Source organism: Epinephelus fuscoguttatus, linkage group LG22 (genome assembly GCF_011397635.1).
Source record: "Epinephelus fuscoguttatus linkage group LG22, E.fuscoguttatus.final_Chr_v1".
Classification (NCBI taxonomy): Eukaryota; Metazoa; Chordata; class Actinopteri; order Perciformes; family Serranidae; genus Epinephelus; species Epinephelus fuscoguttatus.
The window spans coordinates 24394616-24418176 of NC_064773.1; the positions used below are offsets into that span (position 1 = coordinate 24394616).

The window sequence follows — 23561 nt, forward strand, 5'->3', positions numbered from 1 at the left end:
TTTATTAACCCATGTGAGATGAAAAGCAGCTGGCCCCTGGGTGTTTTTACATTATTTATCCTGGCCCCCATTCAAAAAAGTCTGGACACCACTGGTTTTTGTTGTTTAGCTTGTTAGCTTTAGGCTAACTAGCAGTGGCTGAAACCGCATTAGTGTTACAGTTTTATAAGGGTATTTGTTAGTGGAAGGAAGCTCCAGGGTCCAGTTTACATCCAAAAATTGCACACTCTAGCATGTTTTTTGTCAAAACTTTCACTATGCTAATGCTAACTCTGCTGTCTGTACTGACAGGTCCTCTCTGCACTGGAGGTTTCAGGTGTTGTGTTGAAGTCTGTTCCTCCATCAATATGTGCTTCCCGTATTAAGCAGCCCCCCCAGCCAGTGCGCCAGGCTTTGAAGCCAATTTTCATAGTGGCCAAACAGTGAAATTACATCTGTCACGTGATTACATGAAGAGACATCTGTAAATCAGTGGATACTTTTTTTTTTTTTTTTGAGCGTAACAACCCCCGTGAAATGGCTAGTTTCAAAATTAATACGATGTCACATTGTGTCAGTCAGTTTTTCATGGCCACCTGTGTGTGTGTTTGTTTATCACATCCTGACATACCACCAACCGATGTTCAGGATCAGTTGGATCACAGAACTTGGTAGGTGTCCTTTTAATGTATGGTTCCAGTATTGCTAGTAGCATATCAAACTGACATCATGAACCAGTCACCTGGAAACAATCACAATAATTCCGCAAAACACCTTCTTAGGATTGGGTGGACCCAATAATTCCTTTTTTTTTCTACCGTCAAGAAGCAAGACAACAACACTCATCAACCCTCGCTACTTGACTCCATGTTGTCTCATTGCAGATTTTGATAACGAATAGAACAATAAAACATATTGGATTCAATGTTCAAGGTTTCTGTGTATCAGGTTTTTTATTGGATAAGGGGTTAAAAAGGCGCATAAGAAAACTACGGACTTGTACTGATGATGTACTTAATCTAGTTTGCCCAGTGTACATTTGAATCTCAGATTTTCAAGGAAATCCACAGACATCAATCCCATCAGTAGAGGAAAGTTAAACCACCTCTCTACTGACAAACTTTACACGGATACAAGTCAGTGTTGTGAAGGTTTATCCATCTAGCTATCTAACACTTTTAGCTTATATCTCTTTTGGTTGTTTATCCACTTTAAGCTAATAACCATTTATCAATTCTATGATTTGTACTGAACAAAAGTTCCCATTTTCACAGGTTTGAGTTAAAGATCTAAGACTTTTCTATGCACTTAATAGATATATTTCTCTCAAATTTTGGTCACAAATCTGTCAAAACCCTTGTTACTTCTACTTTTTTAAGATAATCCATCCACCTGACAGGTGTGACATATCAAGATGCTGATTAAACAGCATCATTACTACACAGGTGTGCCCTGGGACGGTCACAAGAAAAGGACACTCAAAAGTGTGCAGTTTTGCCTGCCAAAATTCACAGAAAAGACATTGGCCTCATGGTAGTGAAATGAACATTCAGTTCATGGGCAACAGCTCTGGTGGACATTCCTGCAGTCAGGATGACATGACATGACATGCTCCATCAAACCTTGTGACATCTGTAGCATTGTGTTGTGTAATCAAATTGCAGATTTTAGAGCGGCCTTGTGTTTTGACCAGCCCAAGGCACACCTGTCACACTGTTTAATCAGCATCTTGATATGCTCCACCTGTCAGGTGGATGGATTATCTCGGAAAAGTGCTCACTAACATGGGTTTTATTTTCAAACCATGTTTTTTGGGTTTTTAAAATTTCAAATTTCAGCTGAAATGTATTTATCCATAACTGTTTGCTAACTTTTAAATGCTAATAATGGTAACCATGTGAGCTTATCCATTACTATAAGCTATGTTTTTAAAACTGTTTTTTTCCCACATTAATTAAGCTACTCCACAATCTTTGTATGTACATTAAATGAGAATCATTGCTTTACACTATGTACAATATGTGTGCGTGTGTGTATATAGGCTTATATGTGTTTTATATACAGTATGTTTTGTATGCATCTGTGTATATGCATCAACATCTGTGTCAGCAGGTGTGTGTGTGTGTGTGTGTGCGTGAACTCGCTACGAACAAGATGACAGGTTAGGTGCTGTGTGACGCCCGGGGCGTTTGGGCTTGCTCAGCAGTCACGAACTGAGCACGCCAGTCCTAAGACAATACACTACTATGCTCTGCTCTGCACCTGTGTTATGTTTTCATGCTGACAAAGATGTGCTTTCCTCTTCGTGGGCCAGAGATCTGCTTTGTTTCCATGACTCAGAGACTAAAATAGTAAAGCTGCCACCAACTCTGAACCGAGGCTCTTTGTAGTAAAAAGTCCAAATAACTTCGAACACACAAACACAGCAGCGAATGGTTAGCAAATGGGTGGTATGCGGATTACTCACTGCGTAAAACTGGCACACGAATGCTGAGTGAACACAATTCACTTGGCTTTGATTTGCTTCTCAGAATTTTCCAGGGTGTAACAAAACTCATATTTTAAAATGTGCACAGTGTCATTGGATACAGTATGTTCTTACCTTAAACTAATATCATCATCTATAATCTACAACCTGGAGGATAGCGGGGAAAGAAATTCACAAAGTTTACAGCAATGACATCCAAACTTTAAACATGTAATGCAGTGATTACATGAGACCTGGGCATTTGTTACACTGGACAAAAAAACATGACAACATCAATAACCGCTTCATAACAGAAAACATATTTATTTGTTTTATTGTATTTATTTACTTGTGATGTTGTCACTGTTATGACCAAAATAAAACTAAGCATTAAAGAGCGGGAAAGCAGGTCTGTGTCATTCTCTGGTCACTCACTGACAGTGTCAAGATCATCTAATCAGAGAAAACATACTACTGCCCCCTAGTGGATTCACATAATACTATGACAGTGCACTTCAAGTCCATTTACAGTGTATACGAAGAGAGACTACCATACTGAGTAGCATATGATTCACCTCATTTTCCTCAATTCAGTGACCAATTCAGTGGGTTGGTTGTCACGAGCTGGTTGTCACATTCATTAGATCTCGCTCCATAAAGGACACTGTTAGAAATACTGATACTTAAATTTTCAGGATTAGGGACATAGGTCACCTACAGGGTTATTTCAGGAGTAAGACACTTGACATAGAGGTGAGGACTTTAACTGTTATATGTCAAAATGCTCTGTGTTTCTCTTCTAGGCTTGTACACAGTGGGGTCATTACTAAAACAGCTATCACCATTAAAAAATATATAGGGAGAGCTGTAGTTTAGATCGGATGTTTCTTAGCTAGGATACAACTTGTGGCTGTTATGTTAGTTGGGGATGGTTGGCACATTGTCTCCAGTGTTTGTTGCCTCATGTATTGCTCTTTGTTTGGTTCTTTATGTTATATAAGGATAAAAAATGCTCTTATAGGTTAAGTTTTTCTTGCTCATTTTTTCTTGATGCATGAGCTGGTTATGTTGTTGCATTTCAATAAAACATTTCAATGAAGATAAACATTCTAAGTTCATTTTTAAGATTGCCTCCCATTTTAGTTTTTCCCCATTAAAATAACACAGAGACAACCAACCCTGTTGTGAGTGCACAAGACATATCAGCCTGTTCTTATTCTGAACTCGTCAAAAACCACGGCTTTGTCAGTGATCTGGGCATTAGATATAGGTTAGATGTAGATGATGCACAGAGGTACTTTTTCTAGTGTTATGAAACACACTGGTTGGCGGTAGTTTGTAAAGCTGCCGATAACAATGTAAAGTAAGGAAATGGAAAGTCTCTATAGGGCAGGTGGGAGGGAAGGTGGATGGGTACAACAAACCCTGGACTTTCACTCAAGAGTCTGCTATTCGCTTCTCTCGTGAATGTGTTGTTTAGTCAAACCATGATGTTTTTTCTGAAACTAAACATGTGCCTTTGTTGTGCAAGGAAATAAACGAAACCATGAGGTGTTTTATTGACCTAAGTGTATTTTGAGGAAGACTCTATCTAACGAGCAGAAACCGTACATTTCCTGTGGAGACAGGAGTGTATTTTGAAAAGACACAATGTAAGTAACAAGCAAAAATTAACATGGCCTCCTGGAACATTAACATTAACAACAGAGGCAGGAAGATACCTATGGTGTCATAAGTAGACCTGAAAGTCCACTGACAAAGCAGCAATATTTTGACAAGTTGGGATGAGAACGCGTTGGACATATTTGACAGTCCATATCTTTTGAATTGAATAAGCGTAAGGAGAGTAAGGTCACTCCATTCCTGCATGACATTTTAGACTACCATTATATGTTGAAAGGGAATCTATTAAGGGTACAGTTTGAAGGGTTCAAATGAAAGTAAAAATTGTGACAACCAGCCCAATTCTTCCCTACCTAAGACCAATTTTGTCTGGTTTGTCTGTTTGTGTATAACTTAAAAACCAACCCACCTGGAACCTCTTAAACATTGTTGTGAGTCTACAGTCCCAAGTGTCTTACCTCATGTGAAATACAGCAGGATTTTCCTTCGATGAGACCAATTTGTGATTCACCACAGGCTATGTGTATCTGAGCAAAAGTCTTACACATTGATACAGAAGAGGATGGCATGAACGAGCGTCTCTGAAAAAGCACTCAAAGGATAGCTTCTTTTGTTGGACTTCTTTGGTCCTTGAAGTCCACCCTTGTGTCAGTACTTCTTTTGAGTCTTTGTCTCTTTTTGTGCACTTATTTCTTGGAAAGAAATTTCATTTTGCTTCCTGGACCGAAGGAAAAGAAACAGAAGCGGTTTAAGGTGAGAATGAGCCAACAGTGGATCATTTGTACAAAGAAATAATTGCTCAGAAGCAACCTTACCCAAGCCTTTAAGGAACCTGTTAACCCTCCGGTGTTCATTCTCGTGGATGGAGTCTAGATACTCCTGCACCCTCACTTCAAATAGTCCTGATGAAAGAGAAAGAACCATGAATCACTGGATCACCTCCCTGACAGTCTTCTTTTCACTGCAGCTGTTTACCTCTCAGAGCCTGCGTGTGGAGCTCTCTCTCCTGGATAAACCAGCCGAACATCTGGGTCTCCATGAAGACCTCCAGGAAGCGACGCGTAGTCTTAGACGGGATCGCCTTACGGAAACCTTCACGCTGGAAATAGCAGGGGACTGGGGAGGAAGAAGAAGAGGAGTAACCGTCTTCCCGTTCACCTGTGATGAAGAGTGGGTAGTGGCCTACGAGCTCCACGAAGAAACGAACAAAGGCCTCGGACACAACGGTGCTAAGATGGCTGGAATCTGAAGAGGAGAGGATAAACATTGTTGCTCGGTTGCAAAATGAAATGGCTTTTATGGCTAGTTTTCAGTTCCAGCCCTTGTTATGTCTCACCACCGGCCGTTTCTCCACTTCTATCATTAGCTAGCTCTCGTCTCCTCTCCAGGACATTCTCCAGGGCTGATTGGAGCTTAGAAGGCAGGATGGAGTCTTCATCGTCCAACTATGTGTGACAAAACAGGGTAGGAAATTAATTTATAGGTATGTTAGGAATCCATAAAATCACACATAAACATGATTGAACACATGGCCTACCTGTCTGAGAAATCGACTGTGTCCAAGATCCACAACCAGAACCTGTGCACAGAAAGCCTAAATTATTGCAATGTACAACATTTTGTATTGATGTATGGATGTGATAAATCTGTTAACAGCTGAAAATACAGTTTTCTTTAGATGACCTAAGTTATACTTATTAATTAGTGCCTGTCTGACCTCCTCCAGGGGCAGCTCAGTGAGCTGGGGCAGGGAGCTGGACAGCAGGCCAACGAGGAACGGGGTTGGAGTGCAGACGATGTCGAGCATGGCCGAGGGCAGCACAGGGATGTAAGTGTGCTGCCATACGAAGGGGTAAAGCAGCGCCACAACAGCATGGCAGCACTGAGAAAGAGTACTGCAAGGAGAGGGAAAATGTTTTTAGGGTAAATTTTGTGTCTAAGTGACAACAATTTTTGTATTCAGTACCATATTGAACAAGTAGGACTGCAGCCAGCAGTGGTGATACAAGCTGCAACTGAACCACTCGGGGCATGTTCGCACCATCAGTGCTGTCCTATTACATGTAGAATTGATTTTCAGGTCCTCATCCTGATATACAAGCCCTACATGGGCTAGGACCTAGCTACATTGCTAACTCTCTTGTTAACTATTTGTCCCCAAAAACACCGGGATCATCTGCTGCTGGTTTGTTGGAGGCTCCCAGCAACAGCCGCAAGAAGATCTGGGATGTAGCCTTTGTCAATTATGCCCCAAAGATATGGAACACACTACCTATAGATATCAGGGAAGCTAGGTTGCAAATATTTTTCAAAGAAAGCTAAAAATGAATCTAATTTGAAACAGCCCTGAAATCACCATTACCAATTCCACCAGACTCCATTTAAATAAACAGTAATTTCAGTGTGTACACAGTCAGCACATTTTCACATTTAACTGGCTGAATTAAGGGTTTATTTTGACCAAACTAGAGTTGGTTATTGTTGAAATAGTGGAGGACGAACCTAGATCATTTTTGTGAGTTTTGTTTCTGCCAATTTTGTGTGTTTAAATATGATAAAATTGCTATTCATTTTAATGGCGTCTGGTGTGTTTGGCAATAGCAAATTCAGGGCTGTTTCTGGTTAAACAAAAAGGATCTTACTCTTTAACAAAACACTTTGTTTCTGAAGGGATCCTTTCCATTAGTTGTCAGACACTTAGAATAGTAATCGGACCCTGTCAGTGGCATGAACAAGCACTTTTAGTGGACATTCATTGACGGTGTGAAGATGGAATGGTTACATTGCAGCCTGTTTTGCAGATGCCAGCTATAGCGCTCTATACTTTACTAGTTTAAAAAACTGTCCCATTCGTCACTTGGAGACAAGAACATGGGAAAAATACTAATGTCATCCTTTAAAGCTTACACTATTTTGCTATTTTTTGCTATGCTTTTTCTGGATGAGAGTTACAAAGAGAGGGAGAGGCAGAGAAGAGCAAAGATGCAGAAGTAACTTCTTCATTCTCACCACATGAGGGTGCTATGGTCTAAAATACAGTCTAATCACTGTGACTAATCCCTACAGCACCAACATTTCCCAGAGAGGAAAGCAAAGCTACATACTTCTTTCATTTACGTCACTCAGCTTCGCATTCCACTACTGTGACCACTCTCTCTGACTCCCACTGGCTTTCTCCTGCAGAACAAACAAGCTGGCCCCAACACAACAACTCAACAGGCCGGCCTCAAAATATCTCTCTGGTATGTCCTCTGAATAAAACTGGGGCTGCCTTAAATTTATTTAAAATCGAGGGTCTGGACCACCCACGTTTCATATAACTTCATAATGTAAACATCCCTGACACTTGCACCTCATATCAGCCGACTCCATAATTACATAAACAGTGGAAGAAGGATGTTCAGTTAAATCTCATATTTTATGAGCCATCAAATGAGCTGTCACATAGAGGGGAGATACCGTTTTTTTAATATGTTGTGAAAGCCCGTAGGTAAAACAGCACCAACCTGAGTTTCTCAGCTGTGAAGATGACCCTTCGCTCCAGCAGCAGAGAGCCCACCACCCGGAGGAGTAGGCGCAGACTCAGACAGGAGAAGAGACACTCAAAGTCCACATGCTCCAAGCGTGAGTCAGAAGGTCGACAGAGCTCCATTACCTGGGAATATGATGAATCAATATACAATGTTATGGGACACCATAAATACTGTAATTTATAGTTTCTAAATTGACCCTCTGACATGTTTTACACACTAGCTTTTGAGTTGCTTGTTACTGAAAGTCGATTTGAAAAACAAAGATTTGTCACACACTCCTTAAAAGGACTTGTTTTTATTTAAAGTTTCTTCAGGATTATATTTTTAGTCTTGAAGATAGCTGAGTGACTGTAACATTATATGCAGCATATGAGTTGAGATACATTTTAAAACTTTAGTAAAACATGCCATGAATATACGTATATCTACACACTGCAGCTCAATGAGTAACTCACACATCACTAAATCCTTTAAGATTATTGCTGCCAAAATGCTGACACAAGCAATAAAGTTACATGGGCTAACCTGATATTGTAACGGACAATCAAACATATTTTTTTTTAGGTTAATAGGGTCTTAGTTTCATTATTTTAGTGTCTCTCACCTCAGTTCCTGAGCCAGGGAGGAAGGTTTTAATGGTGATGGTTCTGCCTGGAGCTGGAAACTGAGCCTCCATGATGGCTCTCATAAAAGGCTGCACAAGGGCTGGGGACAAAGCCCTCCGCCTCTCCACCTCATCCAGCACCTACAATACACACATACACACACTCCATTCATTTTTTCTTATGCTAACCCTAACCCAAGCCTTCACCCTTAAATTTTATAAATGATAGGGACATGTGTTTTGTCCCCATAAGGAGGTGAGTCCCCACAGTGTGAGTCTATAAACAGATTTATGTCCCCACAACATAAATAATACACATACAGACACACACATACACACACCTTATAAAGTTGCTTGATTACTAGTATCAATTTATTTTCATAGGGGACCAGAGGGGGTGGCTTACCTTGGAGAACAGGTTGAAACATCCAAGGTGACTGACAATACAGTAGACCTCTGGTAGACGTTTCCCTTTTCCACTGGGCTGAAAAGAAAAGTTTAAAATTTCACTGGCAGCCCATATTTACTGAAAATCTCAAAATGCTAAACTTCTTGGAACTTGAGAAACTCAGTTTAACTGCCCTATATTTTTTAGACTTTGTGTTTTTGGCATCAAGCAGGCTGTTCTCATGCACTGTCATATGTTTTCCTACGAAAAGTAATGCACCAAAATTCACATGTATCCCATGTATTCCTAAACTACTAATTCACATAAAACTTACGTATTTGAGAAGAGTGTGATCACATGATTAATGCGCTGATGGTAGCAAAGAAGGAAATGGTCCTATAAGGATCAGGCTGGGGTGCTGGATGGGTCAAAAAACACAGGACTTTCCCCCCAGAGACCAGTGCCCAGATCCATCTTAACTTTGAGTGAACTTGAGTTATTTTAGGGTATGTCATCACCATGTTTCTTTTCCTTAACTCAACCACAGTACTTGCCAAAATCCAACCACCATAACTTTACATTAATTATGTAGCAACCAACTGCAACCAACTGAAACTTCTCCCATGTGTCAAGCATGTACAAGAGTTATGGTGGCCAATGCTAAAATGTGAAGGTCCCTATCAAAGATTGGAATGTCTGTTCTGGGGTTCTGTAGAAAAACCTGACTGACACTGTGGAAAAGGATTAATGTAATGACAACATAGCTATGAATATTGTATACAATTTCTGCTAATACATGCCCCTAAATACGACACACTCTGCCTTTAACAACTGGACAACTGAGTATTTTATTAATCAAAAAATGTTGCTGAATACACCAAAGAGCCGTTTTTCCTTAGGAACCATATAAACTGTCCCAAAGAGTTGCAAGGTTTCCACATGACAGAGGCCATATGAAGGTTTTAAAAATCAAAACACATTAACATACACATCAACAGTACTGAAACAGACATATACTGTAAAAATACATAAACAGAAACATATGCAAAGGCACACACATACACACTCACACACACACACACTTCCTCCTAGACTCTCAGATGGACAATTTTCCCACAGGCACTCCGACTATTTTGGCACAGTTATTTACTCAGCCGTCATCGTGGTATTTAGCCACTTCCTGTTCAGTAGCGGAGCACTTATTTATTCTACTCATTTGTATTTACCAGTAAACGCCGGCAGTATCCAAATCTCCTGCTCCCATCCTCTCCAGTCAAAACAAAGGAGAACATCTCACTATGAGGGATGACCCACAACAAATATACACACAAACATGTAATTAGCATATTTTGATTTTACATATAAAAAATACACATAAATAATTACAGACATATAAAACCTCAGTTCCATAGGTTAAACAGCAAGTTTTCTAGTGGTAATAAGAGTTGAATTTTCTTTGCCTATATGTCTCATATTGAGTTGTTAAGGGTGAGAAATGGCCCTGGGGAGAGTATTTAAAGCTATTTTGGCCATTACATTATCTTTATAATCAGTGGCATTACGCTAATTTTTACAATTTTACCTTGGGTAGTTCTCCACTGGCTCCCATGCTTTTGCATCAGGGAAACAGAACTGAGGAATTATCCTCAGCTGATCCTCCGTCTCCCTCATGAACTTGAAACTGCGCTCCAGCTGCAACATAAGCAAAGCAAGTTATGCAATGGGACTAAATTTTGCTACTTTCATTAACTTCATTTCCATCACTATTTTATGCATTTTTATCCATAATCAGCGGTTAAAGGTTTGCATGTTCTTATTAACAAATATAAGTTTACAGGTTTGAATTAGGATAGATGAATGCTGCAACAAAGACTTTTGGTTTAAAGCCTCTGTCTTGCAAGTTCAGCTTTTCTTGCATTCCAACAATCTTGTCTATTAGGAATCTGTCCGTATTTTGAATTAATCTAAATGTTGCCTTTTGTCTCTGGGGCAAAATATGCAGATATGTGGAGGCATTTTGGAACCAACAGTTAAAGGGGTACTTTTGAGATTTTAGTATTACTTGGTATTCCATAACGTTTGTGGACTCACAAGAGATAAAAAAAAAAAAAAAGAAGGTAAAAATAGATGGAGTAGTGGCCAAAATGTCCTGAATTTTTTGTCTTTAATGTGAGTCCAGAAATGAAAGACTGGCTTCTACTAAGCAGCAGCGTTAGGGGCTGACAAATATAGCCAATGTTGCCAAAAGCTCCTCAAAATGGCCTCTTGAGGCTGGCTGCAAGAACGAGTCAGTCTCCACAGACCCCATGTTTAAATGTCCAGTTTACTGTGACTTCATTTTCTGTTCAGGATGCTATGACACAACTACTGTCTGAATGGCGCATACAGAAACTTCAAAGGATAAAATTGGTGGCCTGCCCCCTTAAACTATAATTATCACAAAAGGCAAGTACAGATTGAAGCACCCCTTTGCTCCTGACCTTCAGGGGGAACTGCTGTGTGACTTCCGGCAGATAGTGGGCGCCAGCCTTCGACTTCTGCAGTGACACGACTAGAAAATATTCAAAGAGAAGACGCTGGTGGAGCTCTTTTTCCAGAGAGCTGTTTCTGCTGTTGGTACCGTTGTAGTGACCTTGGTTTGGATGGCTCAGTATGGACTTGACTGACACGAGACGCTGGCGATGAGCTGGAGAGTAAGATACAGTGTGGTAAAAACTGAACACATCCAAAGATGTAAAAAAGTTTAAGACAAAAAGAGTGTGGTCATCTACCTTTCGCTCTTTCTTCAGCTTCACTTTCAGAGTCACTGTTGTCATCCGTTACTGCCAACAAAAGTTATGTCTCTTAAAACAAAGCTCCACATTTACATTACAGCCATTAGAAAATAAATACAATAACATTTAATTTTATCATCATCACCTCTGCCTGAACTTGTCTCGGCGTAATGATAGATCCTTCGCAGATGTTTCTTCCCGATTCGAGCCTCAAAGATGCTGTTGATTCTTAGCACAACCTGTTGGAAAAAATGTGAATCAGTGTGAGGAAATACTACAGCATGATATCTCTCCCCAAGGATGAGAACTAACCACCAATGAATTATATTTTGGCAGCCACACTTAATTTAAATTAAAGCGGGGTTAAAATATCATTACAAGTATTAGGGTTGTTGGATAAAACTTCTACTGATTCAGCGATTCTGAATCAGAAATACATATGCAACTCTAAAGTTGCCACTCAGGCACAAACCGTTGGTATCCTGCGGCAGGTGCGATTGTAGGGATCCCCGGGCAGCCAGGAATTGTGTTCAGGCCCAGTGGGAGTGGAGGGAGGGCTGAGCTGGAGTGGAGATGAAACACCCCCGCTGCTGGTACTGTGGGGTGACTGGTTTGTTCTCCGCAGGTCCAGCAGCTTAAAGCTCCTGGCTGAGTTCTGCCTGAAGAAGCCGGGTCTGGACATCTGAAGACAAGAAAATAATTTTATACATTTTCATAGTTGTTTAAATAAGAAGTGGTGTCACTGTAAAGTATTATGCTCAGCTTCTACTGTAGGAACCTTGGTGGTATCGGCGCCAGGAGAGGAGGGCAAAGACTGCTGGGAGCATTGACTTTCCAGCTCTATGTCCTCATATGGGTTCTCTTTGGATAAATCTGCAGGGGGAACAAAGATGGCAACATTCAACACATGTTTATCAGCATTTTTTCTGAAGTCTCACAGTCTGAACTATATGGGCAGGCTATTCCAGTATTTTCAGACTGAAGCTGCCAGTTGTAATATCCAGTATCTGCAAACTTGATGTTATTTATATTGTACAAAATATGAATGTTGTTCCTGAAGGAGAGGAAAAACATCAGAATCATTCAAGTATTACACTGATTCCAGAAATTGCCAGGGACATTTTCATGAACTTCAGCCCCATTTAACAGTCCAATTCAGTCTGGTCCACTTTAAGGAAATAGTTCAATTCCTGTTTTCTTTCTGCCAAGAGTGAGAGGAGAAGATTTATATCACTCTCATATCTGGCTGATAAATATGAGGGAACAGCCAGGAAACAATTAGCTTAGCTTAGCTTAGCACAAAGACTGGAAATGTGAAACAGCTAGCCTGGCTCTGTCCAAAGGTAAGAAATCTTCCAACTTCTGAGAGACTCCAGGAAAGCACTGCGCCCAGCTAAAAAATGGTCAATAATCATAAGGGTTATAATCAATCTTTTCATGTAACTATTGGCAGGAAAGTGAAAAAGTGTGCCAAAATGCCTTACTGTCTAATGTTTGTTTCTGAAACCAGATCTATCATTTTGTCTCCTCTCGGCCTCCTCCAACCAATCAAGTTGCAATTTACATCCATGTCTGTCCAGCCTTTATATGTAGTAAAGACTTTGAAGGAATTTAGGTGAAGGTATTAAGTGTATTTTTTCGCATAACATGGATGCTTCTTGCACATCTTCAACCCAGCAGCACAGAGAACCTATGAAATCAACAAAGTTTCAAGGATTGCACCAAAAATTAGAGCCATCACTTCAGTATCTGACCAAATGTCTCCCCTTCTGTTTCTGAGTTATGACATTGAAAAATGGCAACAAAAGGGTCTTTTCAGAACATTATGACATCACAGTGAAGTTGACCTTTGACCTTTTGGATATAAAATGCCATCTCATCATTTTATTGTATTAGACATTTGTGTGAAATTTTATCATACTAAGTGTATGAATTCTTGAGTTATGGCCAAAAACATCTTTGAGAGGTCGCAGTGGCCTTTGCGCTTTGACCACTGGTATCAGTTCAACATTGAGTCCAAGTAGACGTTTGTGCCAAATTTGAAGATATTCCCTCAAGGCATTATTGAGATATCGCATTCACAAGAATGAGATGGACCGGGTCAGAGTGACTTTACCTTTGACCTTTTGGATATATAAAAAAAAATCATTTTAGACATTTGTGTAAAATATTGTCATAATTAGCATATGAATTCTTGAGTTATGGCCAAAAACATGTTTATGAGGTCATGGTGACCTTGATCTTTGACCACCAAGTTGACGCATGTGCCAAATTTGAAGAAATTCCCTCAAGGCATTCCTGAGATATCATGTTCACAAGAATTCTAGAGAATAGGACGGATAGACATACATGTCATATGGATGTAATGCCTCTGGCCGCATGAGACATGAGGCATAAAAAGGGAAATCAATGTTGCATAATAGAGGTCTCTGACCTGGGATGTCTTCATAGTGATGTTCCTGAGACAGTGAGCGAGAGAGGAGCGGGCTAGTTGACCCTGCAAAGTCGTCAAACTCAAAGGATTTCCTGTTGTTGTGAACAGAAAAGTGCACATCAGTATAAATGTGCTCCTAAATTATGAAATAATTTGGTAAATTAGGATTTTTCTCACTCATCCAGGTAGCATAACATCAGGTCTAACTGCTACTATAGCCACAAAACTAAGCATTCTATTTTATAATTGTTAAGCTCTGTCTATGAGTAACACATTCAATTTTTGTTCCTTCTATACCTGTTGACATTGTCTCTGACTCTTTCACCCTTGGGTGTCCCATAGAAACCAGAAGGAGGTTTTGAGGACGTTTTTGTAGAGATGGAGGGTAGTGGCGGGAGGTTCCTCTGCTCTTTCCTTTGCCTCTGACTCTTTCCAGTCGCGGTGGCAGTTGGATGCTCAAAGGTACGTCTGGGTTTGGGGACTGGATTGATGGGGGGCGCCCCTGGCTCTGTGTACACATTCTCCTGGTGTTGCTTCCCTTTCACCACACCAGTTTGACCCATAACTACCTGTTTGTCCTTGCTAGGTGGGCAGAAGTAGTTTCCAAGCTCTGGAGGAGTTTTCCCATGGTTCTCCCCCATAGCCTCCAGATTTTTAAAAAGGGTGAATACAGCCCTCTTCTCCTGGCTGCTTTGTTCTGCTGTTCTCCTTTCATTGCTTTTCCTCAATGTCCCCACCTGCTGCTGCACTGCTACTGCAGACGAACCAGGCCTTGAATCTCCGTGTTTTTCTACATTCTCTTTCTCATGAGGTTGCTTTTCTTTATCGACAACTCTGCTGCATTCCTCCCCTTTTTCGTTCTCACTAGGCTTGCTCCTGTTGAGCGTCCCTCTTTGCTGTTTCCCAGTTTCAACGGGTGAACAAGGCCTTGAATCCCCAAGTTTTTCTACATTCTCTTTCTTATGAGGTTGCTTTTCGTTGTGGACAACTCTGCTGCACTCCTCCCCTTTCTGGTTCTCACTAGGCTTCCTCCTGTTGAGGGTACCTCTTTGCTGTTTCCTAGTTTCAACAGGCGAACAAGGCCTTGAATCCCCAAGTTTTTCAACATTCTCTTTCTCATGAGGTTGCTTTTCTTTGTGGACAACTCTGCTGCATTCCTCACCTTTTTGGTTCTCACTAGGCTTGCTCCTGTTGAGCGTCCCTCTTTGCTGTTTCCCAGTTTCAACAGGTGAACAAGACCTTGAATCCCCAAGTTTTCCTACATTCTCTTTCCCAAGATTTTCCTTTTCCTTCTGGGCTACTCTCCTGCATCCCTCTGCACTCTGCCCATCAGAAGTTTTATTGTCTTTTGTGAGGGACTCTGTCCTTTTTATGATGGAACACTGGCCCAAAGAACCTGAGGTAATGGGTGAATTTGTGGGTTCCTTCCCCTCCCATAAGGAAATCTTGTCCTTGATATTGCCTCCACTGGATCTGGGGAGCTTGTTGCCCACCAAGAGAGTGTTTTCATTGCTGTGACGGTCAAAGCTCGACCTCCTGTGAGCCATCATGGGTGATTCTTCCCTCTGGTTGCTCAGGTTGTCTAATGCGGTGAAGGGGAGTTTTGGTGCCCCCGCTCTTCTTTGTCCAGCTTTTGCGTTTTTCACTGAGGCAATATGGAAATCACTTTGCTCACTAGCAGAGCTCGTCTTTACCCTAAACATAAAAAGAAAAGATGCTTTTACTGGGTATTACAAAGTTACAAATTAACAAAAAATGATAAATGTCAAACAATAAACATGAACAAAATGAAAAAGAAGGGTTAAAATGTGAATATGCAGAGTGTGATCACATTTTACTGCCACGGTACTTTACGTTGGTAAGTAATTTTGAAAAATATTTTGAAAAATAAACAATGAAATATGATGAGAAATTGGTGTGATGCTGATCTTTATAGGTTTATTGTCACAATACTCAGTAAACTAACTGCTTCTTTATCTGGTTGGATAGTCCTAGATTACCGGCATATTACATGAATAATATCTATAAACAAAAAGCCATATTTTAAACAAAATAATTTATTTATACCCAAATCCTACCAATCTGCCCAAGCTTATCTGAAATGGACTGACACAAAGTGGAGAAAGTGTGCTGTTGTCTGACGAGTTTCAAAATGTTTTTGGAAATCATCAGACGTTGTGTCCTCCGGGCTTAAGAGGTAAAGGACCATCCAGATTGTTACCAGCACAAAGTTCAAAAGCCACCATCTGTGATGGTATGAGGGTGTGCCCATGGCATCTTGCGGGACTTGCACATCTGTGAGGGCACCATGAATGCTGAAAAGAACATACAGGTTTTGGAGCATCATATGCTGCCATCCAGATGTCTTTATCAGGAAAGTCCCTGCTTATTACAGCAAGACAATGCCAAGCCACATTCTGCACATGTTACAACACCATGGCTTTGTAATATAAGAGTGGGATAATACTCGATTGGCCTGCCTGCAGTCCAGACCTGTCTCCCACTTAAAACGTGTGGCACATTATGAAGTGAAAATACGACAACGGAAACCCCAGACTGTTGAGCAGCTAAGTTCATATACCATGCAAGAATGGGAAAGAATTTTACTTTAAAAACTTCAACAATTAGTGTCCTGACTTTCCCAACGATTACTGAGTATTGTTGAATTAAAGGTGATGTAACACAGTGGTAAAAAGGCTACTGTCCCAACCTTTTTGGAACTTGTTGCAAGCATCAAATTATACAAAATATAAAGTTTATCAGTTTGAGCTTCAAATATCTCTTTGTACTGTATTCACGTCACACAGCGTCCCAACTTTTTGGGAATTGAGGTTGTAGATAGCAGGCCAACAGGGTAGTTAAAATGGTAAGCTAAAAGTAGAAGATAGTTAAAATAGTTAGATAAAAGTAATGGATAAAGGCCACAGTTAATACAGTTAGCTCAAAGTCATTTGTAAACAGTTTAAACAGTTAGCTAAAAGTGGCAAATGATCAACGCTAGCTAGAGAAAATCATTACCTAAGAACAACTAGCTAAAAGTAATGGATGAATGTTTCAAATAGTTTGCTAAACAGTTAAAATAGTTAAGTTAGCTAGGAATTATTAGCTAGCTAAAAGTAATTAATAAACAGTTTAGCTTACGAATTGAAATTTGAAATAGATAATGTTAGCTAAAAGTACCAGAAAAAACAGATAGCCTAATATAATTATGATGAATTAAGTTTAGCTAATGAATAAAAAAAGATAGATACACAGTTGAAATAGCTAAAAGTAATGGATGAATTTTTAAAATAGTTACAATAGCTAAACATACTGAAAAAACAGTTAAAATGATTAAGTTAGCTAGAACCCATTAGCTAGCTAAGTAATGGATAAACAGTTTAGCTAATGAATAAATGTTTGAAAGTAACGTTAGCTAGCTTAAGTACTGGATAAACAGATAGCCTTAATATGATTATGATGAATAAAATTAAGCTAATGAATAAGAGTTATAATAAGTAGCCAAAAGTATTCTAATGGATAAAGAGTTGAAATAGCTAAACATAACAGATTAATGTTTAAAATAGTTTGCTTAACATATTGAATAAACAGTTAAGTCAGCTAAAACTCATTTGCTAGCTAAAAGTAAAATTGACAGTTTAGCTAATGAATATTTGACGATAATGTTGGCTAAAAGTACTGGATAAACAGATAAAATAATGCTCATGAATTAATAAATAAAGAGTTGAAATAAGTAGCTAAACATAACGTAATGGATAAACCGTTGAAATAGCTAAAAGTAATGGATGAATTTCTTAAAATAGTTAGCTAAATATACTGAATAAACAGTAAAAATAGTTAAGTTAGCTAAAACTCATTAGCTAGCTACAAGTAAAATTGACAGTTTAGCTAATGAATGAATGTTTGAAGGTAACGTTAGCTAAAAGTACTGGATAAACAGATAAAATCATTCTAATGAATAAAGTTTAGCTAATGAATAAAGAGTTAAAATAAGTAGCTAAAAGTAGCCTAATGAATAAACAGTTGAGATGGCTAAAAGTGATGATGAATGTTTAAAATAGTTTGCTAAACATACTAAATAAACCGTTAAAATACATAGATATATATACGTAGATGCCGCATTCAACGGTGCTCCTCATTGGAGTGATACGTCAACGCGGCCGCCATCTTGCCCAGGTGGAGCCGTGCTGCCTAATGCATGTATGTCTATTGAGGCAGGAGATTATTTATGATTAAAATCATCATTACTCGCTGAATTCTCAACCGATTTTCATGCGGTTTGGTTTGTTACAATTGTCAGACATGTAGTTATGATACAGGATACTTGGTTAAATAAAAAATGCAGCTTTTCATACCAAAATATTTGATCTTATGTAGATAAAGTAACAGTAATAGTTCTACAACACATTTAAACTAAACTTTCCCCATCTAATAAATATTCTTTTTTCTTACTAGATGTACAATGCCCACCATGATGTCATTTAATTATTAATTTTGACTATAAATGTTTATTCACATTTCACACAATGTGCAAAAAATAGTGTATCAGCAGGGTTGTGCCGAGCTGCAGTGTAGATTCTGATTAACAAATGTTGGTTTTGTACAAGTGAAAATAAATGACTTAGAGCTGCATGTTTACACAAAATTTTGCTTTAATCTCATATGTAAGTCTGTGGATATTCTCATTTATCCAGGTCAATTCCATTTTGGCAACAATTAAATCGTAGGCAACTGGACTTTGATTTTGTCTAGAAGACGTTTGGATAAGAAGGCGAAATGTCTTCTAGACAAAATCAAAGTCCAGTTGCCTACGATTTAATTGTTGCCAAAATCTCATATGTATAACACCACAGTGCTCATGGGAGCCTGGACACAGAACTGTTTACATTATTAGGTCATATTTACAAAAAATACAGTGTACAGTAGCTAGTATTATTTTTAGGAGTCTGCCCAGTCCTGTCGAAGTCCTCAGGTCTGAAGTGACAGCTGCAGATGACTGAGGAATCACTCGGGACAAAGTCCTTTCTCCTCACTGCTGCTACGCATGCCCGTCTCCTATCTGTGTTTTTTGGGAAACTACACACAAAATAAGTGTGTCAGAAAAACACAGTTCCACATCATTTGTAGTTACAATTCAGGCCACAAGTTAACTACTAACGTTATGCTGCGTTAAGTCACGTTGGTGCCATGAAACAGATAGTTGACAGTTTGGAATAACACATACAGCGACATAGCTGTCTGACAAAGCATCATAATTTTATAAGTAATATTATATAAATGTTAATGTTTTTTCTTTAAGTTGTGTGACATAGCGTTAGCTTAATTTGGCATTTGGACCAGATCAGGACAGTTACTTTACTTGATTAGCTTAAAAGAAGGATCACTTTTTGAGATATATATCTCATTAAACATGTTCGTAACAATAAAATATTGTAAAACAACTTCTTACCTGTGGAATGTTATTCCCTTCTGCTTGGTTTTAACACTTCTTTCGTTCATACACCCAAATGCAGAGCAAAAATGTGGCATTTTTGCCGAGTCTGACATGGGTCTGAACCGGTCAGAGCACCTAGGCAAGATGGCGGCGGTATTGACACATCCCACAAGCCAGGGTGCGGCATCTATGTATATATATATATATATATATATATATATATATATATGGTTAAAATAGTTAAGTTAGCTAAAACTCATTAGATAGCTGTCAGTAAAATTGACAGTTTAGCTAAGATAATGAATGAATGTTTTGATTGACTGATTGCTTGATTGTCTTTGTTTCGAACATGTAAACAGTGGAAACAAAACAAAAACAAAAAAAATAACAGGTAGACAAGTAAATGAATACTAAATTAAAAAAGGCAAGCAGACGGACAGACAACAATAACATAAATGTGTATAAATATGCTTAACTACCAGTACAATGTACATACACATATAGACACATATATGTACATATATACACACGCACATACATATCCACACACATACACACACACACACACACACACACACACATACATATTTACAGTTACTGAGGCTCTTCCAGATTCCTGTATCTTGCAAATATAGTGTCCTTGTATTTTTTTTTTTTTAAACTGTCTTATATTTTGGCTTTTCTGTGCTTCCACACTTAACCTATTCCACAGTTTAACTCCATAAACAGAGATACTGAAGATCTTTTTTGTTGTGCGGCAGACCTTTAAGTTTAATTGTCCCCTTAACTTATAACTCCCCTCCCTTTCAGAAAACATTTCCTGTATATTTTTAGGTAACATGACCACAGGACCACATGACTTAATTAACTGTATAGAAAAAAAACATTGTTATATATGTTTTAGTTACATTTTATATATTTTAATTGAAATGTACACATTTGGTGATGGGTTGTCCGATGTCACAAAAGACAATGTTGCTGTTATCAGAGTTTCCTGAACTTCCCAGTACGGTCACTGAGACTGCCAGTGAGGGGACACGTAACGTTAGTCTTTTTCTGGCGACAGTGGGAAAACTCAGCCTGTGAGTAAATGCCAGAGGACAAGGCTATGACCGAGCATCTTCTTCTCATCAGCCTCGCTAAATAAACACATACTTGGAACACAGCCCATTTCATCATACTGTTATATTTTAATAAATAAACAGGAGGAAATGGGGAGCCCTAAGTTGAAAGACCTTTTCTGACTTTGTCTTAATGGATGTGATGAGTAAAGGGCATCCAAACTTGTGTTGTTTCTCAGGAGGATTTTGTGAGGAAAATGGGTATTTCCTATAGGGAAAGTGTTCACTGTTATCCAGATACAAACCTGTTGACAGTGGAGTAGATGCAGTCCGGCGTGATTGTCATTCTCTTAGTGGCCGCCATGATCACTGTACACCTGAGACAGAGACAGAGAGGAAACCATCTAAAGCAAATCGATTGATGTCTCATAGCATTTCGTAGCTCTGCTGAATGTGGCATCCAGATTTTGGATATTTAGCATTTTTATTGGCATCCTGTCTGGCCTGGCTCCAACTTACAAGTGGTTTTCATTGAGACTGAGTATCTCTGCACACACTTGAAGGTTTTTGTTCACACTGTGCATCAACTTGAGATTGAGATCCTTGGTGAGACAAATTAGGCAGTGTGACCGTTCATTCACAGCTGGTAATGCACGGCATTCAGGGGCCAGCTGGGCAGACTCAAGGAAAAACATGACAGCCAGGGACTCATTGCAACTCCCTAGAGCAGCTCATCACACAAACCAACATTGCGATAGTCATTAGGGAACTCTTGCATTATTGAATCACTTTTCTCTGCCTTTTCTTTCCTTTAGTACCCTCCTTATCCTGCTGCTTTGTCCTCACTGGAGACCAACCTTTGCTCTGCTCTTCTTGCCTCTCACACTTTCACATCTCTAAGGCCAATGCTTGAAAGTTCAGCAGCCTCTAGGATATTGCTTGGTAATTTCCCAGCTCTGAGGCTGCTGTCATCATTTGTTTAGTTGATATGTAGACCAAATGACAGTGTGCATGAGCCGAGGGACTGCATGTAGCCCTCAGCGACGTAGGCTGATTATCTGGGAAACAGATTCACATGGTTACTGATAAAACAACAAGCCATCCTGAGCTCAATAATTAATCAAAAGATGCATAAGCGGTTGCAGTTTTCATCATCCAATAAGTTGCTTTTACAAAAAATACATATGCTCCGATGGTTTCCCTAACAAGATTTTTACTCAATAAAAATGTCACATCCTAATTTCTCCCCCGCTTATATTTATTTTTACAGTTATTAAGGTGATTTAGCAGAAAATATGTGACTTAAGTCAGGATGAAACCACATTATTCTTCAACACTGAGTGAAATTCTGAGCCTGTTGAAATCCCACTCATCACACACAAAACTAAATCTGCTCCTTACCTCCTTCTGTCGTACAGCTTCCATGTGTTCATTAGTAAAAAGGGAGCGTGATACAACCGATGCTGCTATAACAGTATCCATTGGTGTAACCTCCAAAGCACCAGCACGCTCCAGGTTGTTTAGTAGTCTGCTATAGGTTTTCTAACTTGATTTAATCCTTGAAGTGAGTCGTCAGATGTTTCATTGAAGGAGAACAGAAACTGTACACTCCTCTCCTGGTCTCTTCTCCAATCTTTAACTTTCATTCACTCTTTCTGTCCCCACACACGCTGGATCTGACTTCCTCTCTCCCTCCCTCTCCCTCTCTCTCTCTTTCTGTCCCTTGCTTTTTTTATGTGTGTCTCTATCTGCCGGCCTTCTCTCACAGCTGACATTATGAGCAAACTATGAAGAATGAATGACTCTGAATACTGACTGAAACTAGTTACATATCATATTCTTGCCCACTAGCTGCAGGAAAACGACTGACACATGGGGCACACGTCACTGTGTTAAATTATTTCCCTCCAAATCTGAAATTCCCTGGAATTTACATCACAACTGCTTCCGAGCCACAGTTGCCCACGCAGCTGTAGCTTATCAGCACGCCCTCAGTGCCTCAGGGTGCACGTATAGTCACTAACATGGAAATTAATTGGAAAGTTCCAATGGGATTTGCAAGCTGCAAGTGAAAAAAGAAATGGCAACGGCCTCTAAAATGTTGCATCTTGAAAGAAACCAACTACCAGTCAGTGTTTTTGAAGTGTCCTGATATAAATGAATTCAAGAGGTGACCGTTAAGTAACATCCTTAATGTCAGAAAGACTGTTCCATAAATCAGTACAGAAAGCATACAACAAAATCCATTTTTGACTTTAAATGGGACAAATCAGGTTTTACATCTAGGGCTCTTCAAATATTAGGAGCCATTCTCCAACATGTTATTGCATTGTTGCTTCAAATTTCCTTACATGAAACAATCTTTTTTATTGGTCTGAGGCAACTACCATGGGCAGAACAAAGATTCATCACTTTAACCAGCATTTGCCAAGAAAAATTCTGATTTTATCATTTTGGTTATAAGAGTATTGCAGCTAAAACAATAAGCGTTTATCACCAAAAATGTTAACTTATTAATTCTCACAATACACTTTATTTTTATGAGTGCATACCTGATGCATTCAGGTACAATGGGACAAAAAAAAAATCAGATTTTTTTTTTCTGAATTGAGACCAGCATGTTTTAGGCTACCAGGTGCTATAAAATCATGACTTATGCTATTGTGTGCCAACCTGTAATAGTACAGACATTTTATATATTTTTTTGTCACTTAAAAAATATTAAAGATGACCCCATGTCAGCCACAACACACATCCATTGTAGACAATATGGCACCACGCGTTAGGCAGTGAAATTGAACGATCTTTTAATAGAAAATTAATAGTTAGGTTGCATCAGTGACTTAATGAATTAATGACTGAACATATAAATTTATTTAACCAATTAAGAAACAAACGAACATGGCTGCCCCATTTTATCGTACCAGCTAGTCCATTTTACCTTAACATGTCATCACAGTGAAGGAGGGGTTCTTGATGTGTTTGAAGGTCCATAGTTTCTAAATTATTTTACTTAATCACATATTTTCTTTCTAGAAATATACCAGAGATCCATATCATGCTCTAAAAGTGTGACTAAAAGTAGTGTCCACAATTGTAGGTGTTTTTCTTGGTAATCTACCAAAAAAGTGTCCCAAATTACCTGATGTTTCTCCATATATTTACAGTTTTGACAGGATTTGTAATCCTTATGTTTCTTTTTTAATATATTCATTTTTCTTGTAGCGCAATCTTGCTTAAAGGTTATTTGTTGAAGTGATATGA

At 39.1% G+C, this 23561-nt stretch overlaps 1 protein-coding gene across 3 annotated transcripts; it reads right to left on the reverse strand.

The window, feature by feature from the left end:
- Positions 1–2706: 2706 nt before the first annotated feature.
- LOC125883052 (DENN domain-containing protein 2A-like) lies at positions 2707–21978 on the reverse strand. Of its 3 annotated transcripts, none has more exons than XM_049567162.1 (20): positions 21699–21978; positions 20603–20674; positions 14100–15497; positions 13803–13894; positions 12147–12241; positions 11841–12050; positions 11514–11607; positions 11366–11416; positions 11075–11280; positions 10177–10286; positions 9821–9890; positions 8613–8690; positions 8207–8347; positions 7576–7724; positions 5787–5964; positions 5607–5648; positions 5406–5514; positions 5045–5314; positions 4885–4971; positions 2707–4787 (listed from the first exon to the last, which is right to left on the reverse strand). In XM_049567162.1, exons 1-20 carry the CDS (start codon positions 21728–21730, stop codon positions 4756–4758), a joined length of 3516 nt encoding a protein of 1171 aa, XP_049423119.1. In that variant the 5' UTR covers positions 21731–21978; the 3' UTR covers positions 2707–4755. The 3 variants fall into 3 exon arrangements, with proteins under 3 accessions (XP_049423119.1, XP_049423120.1, XP_049423118.1); XM_049567163.1 differs by lacking the exon at positions 21699–21978 and adding an exon at positions 21155–21572; XM_049567161.1 differs by lacking the exon at positions 21699–21978 and adding an exon at positions 20817–21114.
- Positions 21979–23561: the final 1583 nt, after the last annotated feature.